The sequence below is a fragment of the Neodiprion lecontei genome, chromosome 6 (assembly GCF_021901455.1).
Source record: "Neodiprion lecontei isolate iyNeoLeco1 chromosome 6, iyNeoLeco1.1, whole genome shotgun sequence".
In the NCBI taxonomy this organism is placed as follows: domain Eukaryota; kingdom Metazoa; phylum Arthropoda; class Insecta; order Hymenoptera; family Diprionidae; genus Neodiprion; species Neodiprion lecontei.
Window position 1 is genome coordinate 1,304,706 of NC_060265.1, and position 13,820 is coordinate 1,318,525.

At 48.7% G+C, this 13,820-nt stretch overlaps 1 protein-coding gene across 11 annotated transcripts in view; it reads left to right on the forward strand.

Moving 5' to 3' along the window:
* The window catches only part of LOC107228219 (neurogenic protein mastermind), a 125,450-nt gene that overhangs the window by 61,801 nt on the left and 49,829 nt on the right, over positions 1 to 13,820 (forward strand). For 4 of the 11 annotated variants that reach the window (XM_046743511.1, XM_046743512.1, XM_046743513.1 and 1 more), the window contains exon 1: positions 7,036 to 12,109. The exons of the other annotated variants lie outside the window; for them this stretch is intronic. In XM_046743511.1, coding sequence (XP_046599467.1) covers positions 12,104 to 12,109 — 6 coding nt within the window. In that variant the 5' untranslated portion in view covers positions 7,036 to 12,103. Of the gene's footprint in view, positions 1 to 7,035; positions 12,110 to 13,820 lie in introns of those variants that run through there. 11 annotated transcript variants of the gene reach the window in all.

Consider the following 13,820-nt stretch of genomic DNA (forward strand, 5'->3'; position numbering starts at 1 on the left):
ACCGAGGTTGAAGAAGGATGGAAGAAAGAAGGGAGGAGGAGGAATCGGCAAGGGAAGAGAGGATAATCTTGGCGCATTTGCGGACGGAGAGTGTACGTCGCGCCGAGGGCTAGAAAATCAGCCGGAGGAGAAAGAGAGAGAGAGAGAGAGTATGGGTTTGTGTAGGTGAGGCCATAACCTCGCGCCTACACATGCGGAGGCGACTCTCGCAGCTGGGAGAGACAGAGAGAAGGACGAAAAGCGAGAAAACAGGGAAACCTGGCGGAGGAATGGTGGGGCGGGTGGAATGTCGAGCCGCGATGGGGAAGCGAGGAGAGGCTTAACAGCAAGTCCGATACCCGCGCTCGACGGAGAGGGCGGGAGAGAGAGAGAGGAGAGAGGAGAGGGGGAAAGGGGGAGAGGGGAGGAGGAGCGCGCTTGCCAGCCGACGAAGACGTTCCCACCGGGTGATCCACCGGACGGCGGGGCGACGCGCGCGACCCTGGATGCTGGAGCGGCACCATGAAATAAGTCAGGTCAAGCCGGCGGCCGCATGGCAGCATTCCCTTGCCCTCCCTCTGTCTCTCTCTCTCTCCCTCTTCATCTTCTCCGACTTTTATCCTCTTTTATTTTTCCCGGTTGCGTTCAACTCGCGCGTTGGAAAAAAGCCCGATATCTCAAATCCCGCACCCCTCGAACACTGTACCGCTCCGCGCGCCTTACACCAGCTGTATACCATAACCCGCAGCTCGGGAACGACGTTCGGGGTTAACCACCGAAGAAGTGGTGAATTTAAAACGGAATGCGCGGGTCCTCCTACCAACTTCTTCATCTTGAACCTCGTCCTCATCCTCATCCCAATTCTATGCTTCTTCTTCTTCACTCTTTACTTTGTTCAAAGATTAAACAAAGGAACTTGAAGGGCTTCTGGAGCCGCGAAGATGTTCTCTCCCCTCGTTCGGATATCGCGCCTTTTCCTTCCGCGAGCCAGTCTCAGTATGCGGCGGTGATCTCAGCTCGGCTCTCTCGTTTTACCTCAAGAGTAAACAGAGACTCACTCCTACGCCAATGCGAGGTGCAGGATGAAGCAGAGGGAATGCGAGACGCGACGTGTCCAGCGGTTCTCATTCTCGGTCGTTGTTGCGCCTCGTAGCCGAGGGCGCGAAGAAGAAAACTCGGCGTCGCGACGCTCGTTCACCCTCGCGCGATGTTACGTGTATACAAACGCTCCGCACACGAGTGTTTCCGCCCCCAACCCCAGTTTCTCGTCCTACTCCGCTTGGCCTGCTAGTCACTTCCAGTTAATATCTGCGCCCCCGTCGCGGACTCTTACTCCTCGTTTCCTTCTTACCGCGAGCTTTTCTCTCCCTCCCCAACGCCAACCTCACCCCCGCCCCCCTCTACTCTCCCTTACCCCTCGCCCTGCCGTCCCTGCCGGTCCATATCTCGCCTATCGCCGCACCTCCGCTTAATAATACACGCCAGACGGCCTCCAACCAGGATCAGCATCGGTTCAAGCAGCCGCCGCAGCGGCAAGAAGAACCGCCATCAGCAACGGCAGAGGCAGCACCGGGATACCGTACCAGTTTATTGATCTTCTTTCTCCACCTCGACGTGTTTCAACCCGAATTTTCCACCATTTTATACTACGGCCCACCCGTTGAGCCACTCTGGAACAACGTGCGACATCCCTTCTCGATCTATACGGCTCTCTCTCTCTCTCTCTCTCCTCTGTCATGTGTACAAACAACCTCAATCGGACGGCCTATTAATTTTCTGCTACCGTAGGATCGCGCGGTATTACACTGATCGCGCACCCTCGCGAACTCGCTTCGCGCTATAATGAATATAATAGGCTTCTTTTTTCGCACATTATCTGCCTGCCTTACACGACGTGCGTTGCTGCTGTTGTTCTTTTCGCATTGGAAAAGTTTCTATTCCTCAGTTTGCAAAGCTTCTCAAATTTTGGATTGTTGTACAGGGCATGACGATCACCCGAATCGATACCTTTGACTCCTATTCTCAACCTTACGTGTTTGACAAAATTTCAAAGACATCACGTGGTTGTAGGTCCCGTTGCGATAATGTACTCATATCATAGCCTGATGTATGCACTGTGATATACGGTATTGTTTCGACAGTTTATTTGTTTTTTTTTTCTTACGAAAAATCTTATCACCTACGATAACTAATGTATACCGAGGTTAGTTTCCTATCCGGCGTTAAATTTGCTTCTCGTTGTTATACCAAGTACTTACATATGTGCACACGCATTACGACCTATGAATATGTACAATGTATAATATTGTTTCAAGAATGTTTAAACGTTCTTTGAAACTACGATATGACATTATATTATACCGAAAGCGATTTCAACCGAAATGTACGGCTGCGATTGAAGACAGTTTTCTTCTTCCTCCTCGATTCGTCAGCATTGAGACGTCGAAAAGAATCACAAAGAAATTATCGCCTATCCATTCCGTGAACGTATAACGATATTCAAAAGCAGGAAGACCGACAACTTCACACAGTGTATAAACTTTTCAACTTACGATTATACATCGCGTAGGTCTCTTCCGCAGCATCTACAAACCTGTACAAAGGTAAAGATGAAGAAATACTCTGTGCATAAATTACTCGAATAAGGTAAATCACGCATTTATCGTGTACGCACATTCGATACTTGAGTAACCTACCGTTTATCCTAAACGTGCATCCTACATGTTTTTCGCTAACAGCGTCGTCGTTGCCCGCTTGTGCGAATAAGCCGGGAAACTAGAAGTGTACGTGGTCGAAGCTCGGCACTGCAGAGGCGAGGTCGAAGGCGGACATGGATAAGGGCAGAGGTGGCTACCAGTGACGTAGATAGTTCGTTAAAAGCGTAGGTGCTATCCGGGATAATCCAGCTGCTCTTCTAATTAAAACCCGCACTGCACTTGCGTATTTTCCGACAGTCAACAGGCACGACAATAATTATATGCATATAAATTTTAAACTCTACCGAAGTAACATTTTTCCATTTTTTCGTTGCCAGTAATCTGCACGTTTTTTATTTTACGTACCGTGTCAGCGTCTTTGCGTCGGCTTTCTTTGAAATCACGATTGTGCTCGCATCTTTTCCGAATGAAATAGGTATTTAAAAATTGACGAGGAAAGTCCAACGTCTCCTCGGCCTCCACCGTACGGCTGACCACACCGGCACCTTGACTACTCGAGATTCCTAAAGATATGTGACGTAGAGCACGGCGGCACGATACCGAGATCCCAAGATTCGTTACGTCACGTTTACGAGATATATTTCGCTCGGGTAATTAAACGTCTCGTATCTCGTTACGTCACGTGGTTCTCCGCCTAACCAAATCGGCGTCTAAACGTCGCTTGGCCGCGTTCTCACACTCATTTCCAGGCTATATTTTTCCTCTTACGTTAGCTTCTTCCATCGTCTTTCTTAATTGAGTTCAGCTCGGATTGGATGTAATTCGACCTCTCGATTTCGACCTTTACACACACACACACACACACATATACGTATAACACTACTGTACACGCACTTATCAGGTGGGAAAATTGTCAGCCAAATACAATACTGACCTCTCGAGTTACTTTATCTAGTTTTAATAGTAGCTTTCAATTCGACCGACGGATCTTCTGTTTGCTCAGATGTCGCGACGCGATGTCGGTATAACGACAACTATCATGCTTTATAATAGTAGGTAAGAAAACGGTACATGCATAGAGAAAAAGGTAGCGACAACGAACGAATCTGTTTTTGTAGCCATTTAAGAAGCTAATAGGGTGGACGCGTCTTACGGAACGTTATTTTGGCGGTTTGGCTGGCACGGCTGATCGGCTTGTGCCAAGAGTAGCCTGTTAAGCTCGGTCTCGGTCGAGTAGAGCAACATATTTAACAGGCAGCGGTGTAAAAAGTAGACGCGATGTCCGTAAATAACCACCGTGGCTCTGTCATCGCCTCGGCAGCGCGCACGCACACATGTGAATCCCAAAGTTGGGCGCGTTTTAGCTTTCCGTCGGTTGCTATTGGCATCTGGTAGGTACTTGCGTGTCGTTCCGAACGAGTTTGTAACTCATTTCTCATCATTTCGACCAGATAATTATCTCCATCGGGATCGTCATTATAATAATATTATCTGCGTTCGGAAATTGGCGGAACTATGCGCAATGTATTGTAATTATATAAGGTAATTAATATAGAGGATGAATATTGTGTGAAAGTTTTTTAATTATGAACGATTCGTCTTATCGTCGCATAGAAAATTCCGTGAGAATATAAATAGAGCGTAACCGAAACGATCGATGTAAAGTTAACAAACGAATTATACAATGCAATCCGTTACAGAGAAATTAATTAATTTGAAAATTTTTGAAAAAAGTTACACAGATCGCGGACATCGCTTTGCGCGGATAATAACATATCTTGTGGTATTATCGGTATAATATGTTTGCCAGTGAAGACACGCGTTGCTGGTTATTGTACCGAAGGATTAGGCACGTACGGAATGCCTCGCGGCCATTGACAGATGTCAAAATTCCATAATCTTGCGTGCGTACCGGTTTCCGTCGTGCAGCGTGTAGTTCGAAACCGGAAACCTAAAGCTCCCGCAGCACGCTGCAGCTAGGAATGGTGTTGGTGCGGGAATGGGACAGGCACACAATGCCGATGGAGGCGCGCGTCTCGATGACGAGGGGGACGTGGAGGCGTAACGGCCCTCCGCGATGCGCATGCCCGCGATAAAGTGGCAAGCGCAAATGACCGAGTGTGCGGGTTATTTTCTAACCGCGCGTAAAACTCGCTGGGCCGTCGACGCGAGGGGGCGAAGAGAGCGAGGGAGACCACGCGGATGAAGAGGAAAGAAGGGGAAGGGCCGAGGGGAGGGGAGAAGGGAGGAGAGGAGTGGAGAGGAGAGGAGAGGAGAGGAGAGGAGATTGCCGTCGCACATCAGTCGTCGGTCCAACGTAACGGGCACGGTGTCTGCAGCGTTCCGCTGCTTCTGCTGGTACTTGGGTCGTCGGCTGTGGTTGGAATGTAACGCAAAATGTTGGACGGATTCCCCAGCGTGGCCGACGGTTGGCGAAGGGAGGATCAGCCGTCGGGTGTCGGGGGTGGAGGCGGCGGCGGCGGCTGGCGGCTGGCGCGCGCCTCTGGCCCTCGCTCGATGAGATCGATCAGACGGTCGTTGTGACGTACCGTGCAGACGCCGTCGACGCTGCCTGAGAACCAGCAGCACCGGCAGCGACGCTCGCTTCGTACAACGTATTAAACTGCGAGAGTGCGCAGAGGACTGGAAATATTTCAACGGCTAATAGCCGGCTGGGATAACCGTGAAATGTTCATCACCAACCCCGCCATCCTTCCTGTTATTTATCTCTTTCTATCTTTATTCCTTTTCCGTTTCGTTTTTACTTCTTCTTTCCGTTCTAAGGTTTCACGGTACCTGTTTCTCTGCAAAACTTTCACCCTGCTGCTTTGCTTCAGACACGGAGGGATCGATTTTCTTTGCTGTTTACTATTATTATACCCATTTGACGAGTGTGATCGGTACCGCCTCGCTTGATTATTCCTTCAGTTCTTTTTAATTGGATGATTATTATACCGGCTCCACTGAAGCTTACAATCAGTCGTGGTGGATTTGAATAAATTTTTAACAGCCCGGTGTTCATTCCAGATTACACGAGTCTTCGGAATCTTAGTAGCGCTGCTTGAATATCGAAATAATTTCAATTATGTGTCACAAATGCCCCGCGAAAGGTATGAAAAACCGTACATAAAAACAAGTTTCATTGAGTATCGAGCTTCGGATATCGATCAAGAATCGAGCGCAGACTTGTGCCGTGATTTCCATCCCCTTCGATATTTATCTCGGATCAGGATTGTTTCCCAGTGAGAACCACTGACGGATTTGTAGTCTCGTCGTGGTCGTCGGTTGTTCGATGCACCGGAGGAACAAGACCGGCAGAGAGCAGGAGCAGCGCAGCGGCGGCGGGACAGATGCGTGGCTGCAGGAGGAACAAGTCCAAGTAGAAGAAGGGTATATACTCGCGATAGAGGCCGTGAAACGGCGATGACGCAACGTCGCAGCGCAGCGTGTCGGCGGCGTCGGGCCGACCCTCGTCGACCGGATCGCGCGTTGCGCCAGCCGGTGCGCCGACCGATGATGCGATGTGCGGGCGTCGCAGGGCGCGGTTAAGACTCGGTCCGCCGCGCGCCTCTATTTTACAGGCCCAGAGAATTCCTCGAGGTTATTACACCACCGACCGCTTTCGTCCGTTGCAATCGTGTGCGTAACAGTATCCACACACGCGACCCAGAGACGGAAAAGAACGTCCGTAGAATTCCCACTCCCCCCCATGTGTAATAATCTGCGGCTAACTCGACCAGACTTACGATTAACTTGACTCAACTCCTATGGCATCACGGTACACACGTATAACAACGCGGTGCCGAACCGGGGCGCAGCTATGCCGAGGAGATATGGGTTCACGACGGGGTCGACAGAGAGAGGGGGAGAGTGAGAGAGAGAGGGGAACGCACGGCGCTGACCCAGAGCTACCGGACTCTGTAACGGAGACTCCGAGGAGTTGCACTCGGCCGCGTGCGGACAATCGTACGAGTCGGTCCTCTTCGTCCCTCACCTCTCCTCTCCTCTCCTCTGCTCTCCTCTCCTCCTTTCGCCACGCAAGAGAAACTCACACCCCCTTGCGACGCCACTTGGACATGTAACCCGTCGGAGCATCCCTCCGAAGGCGATGCGAGCGCGGTAGCAAACAGCGCCGTGGCGCAGGGCGATTGCGCGCTTGTGCGCGTCGAGGAGAGGCTTTCTAGGTACGCGCGTTCGTGTCGTAAGTATAGGTAAATTTCTGTGCGTCCCGCTGCACCGCGTGTAACGTATAACGTGCGATAGCCGGGCCGACGGCGGAACGACGAAGGCGGTTCGTTTCGCTCCGCGACGACGGGCGGTGGGGGAGAAAGGCGCTCGTCGGGTGCCACCGCCGGAGAGTCGTCGAGACTCGATCAGAGCCAGTGGCTGGCGGCCCTTCGCTGCGTTTGGATCGAGGAGCTGACGGCGTTTGGCGTCTCGGTACGTCGCGAGCCACGTGCGACGCCTGACAGCTGATTTTGATACACGCCGCCTCGAGCGAGAAACCCGACCGTCGTCGTCGTCGTATCGCGCGGAACTTCGCTCCCTGCCGTGTGTACATTCGCGTGTACGTATGTGTACCATACCTTCTACCCTCCGTATGCGTGTGTAACGTGTACACGCGGCATTAACGCGCCTCGCAACAAGTGAATTATTTATTCCTTTCTCTTTCGTCGCTTAGTGTTATTTTCATTTTCGATTTTCTTGTTTGTTCCGTTTTACTTGCATCATCTCGCGCACAGACGCGCGGTGTATGATCGATTTCTCGGAGAAACATTCGTTGTCTCCTACCTCCACCGTACGATCTTGTAATTTTCATTTTCCGTTGGTGGATAATTACACGTTGATCGACGACCGCAACCGACTAACAATAAATTGATACTCGAACGGGTGGTCGTGTATGGAGAAAGCCATTTTATCTTCACAAATATTTTTGTAACAAAGATTAGATAGCGGGTGAAGAGGCGAAAGCGCAACGATGAAATTGCCAAGGTACGACCGGAAGACGTCTGGATACCGATTGACAAAGCGTCGGAAATATCGTCGGGAGGAAAGAGTTCTTCATCAGGCGAGGACGTAGTAAACTCGACGTGAAATATGATCTTTTAAACGAAACGAAAGAAAGGTAGAGAAAGAGAGAGAAAGAGAAAAACAACAACTCGACCTCGTTGTATACGCAAGTCGAATCTTGGCGAGTCATCGTCCCGAGTACATAAACATATACAGACAAGGAAACTTGGTTTGTAAACGATGCGAGGGGGTGGATGCCCGCTTCCCGTCAACGAGGAGGAAGGGAAAATTGACTGGCGTGAATCGCGGAATGAAAAAGAGGCATCGTCATCCCCGTATCGTCAAATCCGTACATTCCATTGAATTTTTATGCAACGCGGTATTTGCACAGTTTGTCACCGTGCGAGACGAAGAAGAAGAAGAAAGAGAGGAAGAGGAGGCTGAAAGGGTGAAAAGTGAAAGGAAGAAGAAGAAGAAGAAGAAGACGAAGAAGAAGAAGAAGAAGAAGAAGAAGAAGAAGCAGCAGCAGCAGCCCCCCGCACCGGATCCACGGGGTCCCGCTATATACCGCAGGAGGGAAGATTTCTTCCGGGCACGCGCACTTCACCTGCCGCCTCGCCGTGGCACGCGCCACCCTCCCCTCCATCCGCGTTCCTTCTCCCCGCCGCCGGCGTCGATCCCTCTTCTCTCTGCCCCCCGCCCGCCCCTCTGATCCGCCTCACCCCCGCACGCGTGCCGCTGGCCGCGAGAGCCCGCCGTTCGAGTCAATCGCTCGCGGACTTCGACAGGGCGAGCATCGCGCTGCTTGGGCGCTGTGCTGCTTGTCTCTCACGTCAGTCTGTCTGTCCGTCTCTCCGACTCACTGACTCACTGACTTACTTACCGAGTGACCGACGAAGGTTGCCCTTCGTATCGCATCGGACGGTAAGATCGTCGGAGGATCTCTCGTCGCATCGAAGGACATATCCGACGCTATATGTATATATATTTTTATATATATATATATATATACATATGTATATTATAGAACGATCGATGCATCACAATGTTACTGGTTGTCAACTGTAAGGCGTTATATAATATACTGAATAAACACTGCAGGGGTATAGAAATTGATTCCGAAGGAAATTGATTCGAGTTTGTTGTCGACTCTGTGTCGGAAAGAGATCGAGAGAGAGAGAGAGAGAGAGAGAGAGAGAAATTAAAAAGTGCAAAATACTTAGAAATACCACAACGGCACCTAGGTATTAACGGCGAAACGGCGGATCTTGATTGAGGAGTATTGTAAACAAAGGGGCACCGCATCGCAACGAGAGACGTCTAAATACGTTCTCCACCTCCTCCTCCTCCTCCTCCTCCTCCGTCGCTTCCTCCTCCTCCACTACCACCACCACCGCCACCAGCCTTCTGCACCTCCTCCACCTCGACATCGTCTTCGTCTTCTTCTTCTTCGACAGAAATAGTTGACTCGGAGGAGAACCGCGGGACTCGGCTGCTTCCTCGACGCAGATCTGACACCCTCTACGCTTACAGTAACAACAGTTATTTTACCCGCGCAGTGTTCCGATATACCTACCAGATACACCCGAATTCCTTGCGCTCTCAGTTATCCTTCTACGTTACAATCCATCACGCCGATTCGTCAATTCTCCTCTCTTCGTTTCTGGTCCCCACCTTGTCGACGATTATTGACATGAGCAACGAACAAACGTGTCGTCGACGGAGAGGACAAAGTACGGCGAAACTATCGTTCGAGAAGTTGAGGATATAAGAAGAAGAACGAAAAATAAATAAGAAAAACGAAATACAAAGTTGAATCGATATAGGAAACGAACCAGTTGTAAACGGCCAACGAGCCGATATCACCCACCTGTTGACGTTTCGAACATCGCATCATCGAGCACGGTGTATGATAATTATTCGTATATATTGTCGTATTACAAGAAGTTCGAATCCGCACGCATTGAAATGCGCGATTGTAACGTCTGGCCGACGCAAAGAGAGTGAATGAAAGAAGAAGAAAAAAAGAAAGCACCGAAAGCGGAAAATTATCGAGGAACTTTTCAAGCGTATACGCATATCTAATGATGTTTAATTGAGCCAGCGATTAAACCGCATCGCCAACTGGCTGAAGGCATTCATTCCCGAGTAAACAAAAAGCAACAACAAGTTGGTGCGTAAACAAGATTCATTACAAGTGTATGTGAAACGAGAACGATACGACATATGTAATATTCATCGTAGTGACATGTACGGGAAAAGTTTTGTACGTTACACCGTATATATACATACGTAGATATCTCTTCGCGAGAGGTGATTATCGTCGACGACGTCGTGCGCCTTCTTCTTACTCTTGAACGCGAGAAAAGTACAATACGAGTGAAGAGTGAGAGTGAGAGTGAGAGTGAGAGAGAGACTGAGACTGCTCTTTGGTTATCAGTGCGTATTGCATGCGGGACTCGCCTCCTGTCCTCTCGTTATCGCTCGGTCGCATCGTTAGTTCGTCGTTGAGGGAAAAAACTTTTAAAGTTGTGAGTGCGGAGAGTGAAAAGTGGGAATCGGGGGGGCGGTGGGTGGGTCAAAAGTCACCAAAGTGCAACATCGCTGCGGTGTTCAGACTGCCTTACGTGACGTGCACACGATTATTTCGACGGACTCGAGTTGAAATAAATAAATAAACGAACAAACGAATGAAGACAAGAAAAGTAATTGGAGCAGGAATAGAACCGAGACAAAAATGCGCGTTTAAAATCCCGCGCTAATATACGAACGATACGATTATACCGATCTAGGCATTCGTAATTATTGTAGTACGTACGGTTGCGTGTACGTGTATTCATATACACGTATACGTGAGAGAGGCGAAACGGTGAAAGTGACAGCTCTGCGCGTATAATGCACACCGCGGTACGGAGAAATTGGCAACGTCGCTGAAATTATTTTCATACACCGTGAGATTCGGGTGACTTTAAACGCGGTGCGAAGTGAGTGAATGAGTGTAAGAGAGTACCAAAGTAGCAGAGACATTTCTTTTCGACATCTTTGCTTCTTCTATCCGCGTTTGACGAAAGAATTTTTTTTTTATTCGCGATTAGCGTGAAAACGAACGGTCGAAGATGACGACGAGTGAGGGAAACATGAAGGAGAAATAACACTCGCTCTCTCTGTCGCTCGTCGGCGCGTACGTTTGTTTGCATTATACGTAATACGTATCAAATACCGACAATCTACGTTACAAGTCCGCCGCTGCTGCAGCTGCATCGGAGTTCTTCGATTCGTTCGGTGCGCGGATGCGTAACACGTGCATAGAATTACATGAGAGATAGAGACGCGGAGAAACGCGCGCGAGTTTGAACCACGCCGAGCTGCGGTATACGAACGTAGAGTGAAGACAAGTGGGACGGATGATCGCGACACGTCGTCGTCGTCGTCAAGAGTTTTGTATATCATCGGACACCGTGAAGTGAACTGCTGTGTTACTACCGGGCAGCCGGCACGCGAGGATCCCGTTTAGCTCCGCTTTGTTGCCGTCTACGAACGTCGGGAAGTCGCGTCGCGCGCGATTTTCAAAAATTTATACCACATGCGGTGAAGCGAAGAGGAGAAACGAAAAGCGAAAAGCGGTCGAGGAGACGGAAAGTTGCGCACATTTTCAATGCTGTTATTGGTGCACTGTTACGGTTAGCGTTACCGTGCGAAAGTGCGGAAGTGCGGAAGTGCGGTTACATTCGCCTGAGAAATAAAGTAAAAAACTAAGAAACGCGTAGTTTCGGGCTTTGAATGAGAGAAATAAACGTTGACATAAAAACGGTATCGTATAATTATCGAAAAGGATCTTCCGCTAGAGAGAGAAAGAGAGAAGAGTGTGTGTGTGTGTGTGTGTGTACAAGGATTCGAAGGGACAAGAAAATCAAAAGCGCGAATACTTTGGCGCGTTTTTTTAAAGGCGCGTTCACGCGGCTAGGCATTTCTCAATATCAGAGATTTCCTGTATCGGTGACGCGGGGCCGCCTCTTCTTCCTAGCACCCTCCCTTTTCTGGCACAATGACCTTTAAATTTCGTTGAAAATAAGACAAAACGTAAACAGGACTGCGGGAGTGTGAATTGTTCATATATAATAATAACAGTAACAATAACAATAATAATATGTATGCATATCTACGTACGTGCGACGCCGATTCCGCGATATTTAAACCGCGGTGACAATTGATTTCAATCGCGCGAAATAAGTGGTGCACCGATCGGCGAGTTTGGCAAGTTTGTCAAGAAAGGAGCAGCGACGAGTGGACGGTGAGGGGGATGGTGGCCCCCCCTCAGCCAGGGCCTCCGACCCGGGCGCCCCTTCTGTGAGGAGAAAGCCTCTGTCTACCTCACCGCACGCCAAAAATTAACAACGACACGTGACCGTTTGAAGAGAGAGAGACAGAGAGAAAGATACGCCGTGACATCACCTGGAATGATGGTACGTCGGCTGATTCAACTTGTGCAAAATAAATAATCTCATTGTATAAATTTATTTATTTATTTTACTTACTCACTGGGCTTAAACAATTTGCGCAAGCGCGCCACGCACTTCTGTGGAAATTCTTTCTTGTTATACCTGCGTTACGTCTGTGCAGCGGAAAGGTCTGTGCGATTTTCAAACAATTTATAAACATTGGATTCTCGTGCGGTGTGTACGAATCGAAGGAGTAGGCGGGATATCGGATTCTTTTTTTAGAATTCCGCACGCCGCCCGTTCGCCCTCCACTGCGACGAACGACGCTCACTTGGTGGAGACAAAGTTTCTTGCCGATCTTGCGGACACTTGTTATCCACTCTGACACGATACGCGGTTGATAATTCGAAATTGTTTTTATTTGGTTCTTGTTTTTTTCCTTCTTTTCCTTCTTTTTATCTAGCCATTATCGACTTTTATGTACGCAATCTACAGTTTCCATATATATTTACGTTCTCCGATGATATAGACCGAACACAAACTTGACAAGCTAGGGATTTATTTATTCAGCTTTGAAGAGTTTGCTACAATTTTCACACACATCGTGAAATTCGCCTTGCGGTAGGACGCTTACCATCGCGATATACTCTATTACGCATTTGTGTCGGTAATTATACCTCCATGATTACGAATACGCGGTTATTTGCAGTCTTCGTACCGAATGATGCAGCTTCTGCAAACAAGAAAACACACGCACGCAAACATCGTCGTCCACTGTGAAATAACATTTCTTTTCACGATTGGACTGATTCCTATTCCAAGTAAAATTGAAATTGTAAGAATTATCAATCTTGAGTGTTTGTTAACGTTTCTATTTTCTTTGATATTATTTTTCATACCAAATTTCTAAACGTTTTTGCTGTCAATCGCGACTACGAATTTCGTTAAAAAACGAAGGTTAGACTTCCCGTATCTGATAAAAGTTGAAGAAAACAAAAAACTGGCAAATTTTGATAATAACAAAGCTTGCCACGAGCTTGAGAAATTTGCATGTAAAATGACCGACGATGAGCACCCCTGAGTCAATGATTTTACCGAGTGTGTAATAACGTATAAACGAGACTGCGATATTTTTGGGGCTCATGTATGTACATAGGCGTCTGATCGTATAGATAGCTTGGGCTTCAATCCCATTCTGTGACGGGCGACGACGGCAGAAGAGGGAGAGAGAGAGAGAGAGAGAGACGGAGGGAGGGATTCCGTCTCTGCCGTTAACGTTGCGGCGGATTCGCAATCCGGGCATAGAGTCAGTCGGTTATAATCGTGGTGGAAGGACTGACGAGGAGAGACGGGTGGGGTGTAATAATACGGGAAAACGCGAGGCTTTCACTTGCGTTACCACCGTCGCGTTGCTCCGTCGTCGTCGTCGACGCCCGTAACACCGTAACGCGTTATAAGTACAACACGCGAGTGGAGATAGAGAGATAGAGACCCGAAACGACGAAATTATTTATACCATTTGATTATACCGGGCGTTATTCCACCTCGAGTGCCGACGGAAGTATACGAATATCGACGAACGTTCGCATCCGTATGTAGTGTGGGTGCACGTGTGCCTACGCAAAATTGGAAACTTAGCAAAAAGCTTGAAAAATTTCGAAGGAGGAAAAAAATATTAACATCTCTGAATTGTATTTTAAATATCGGCAAGTCGCGTGAAATCCACGTATATATA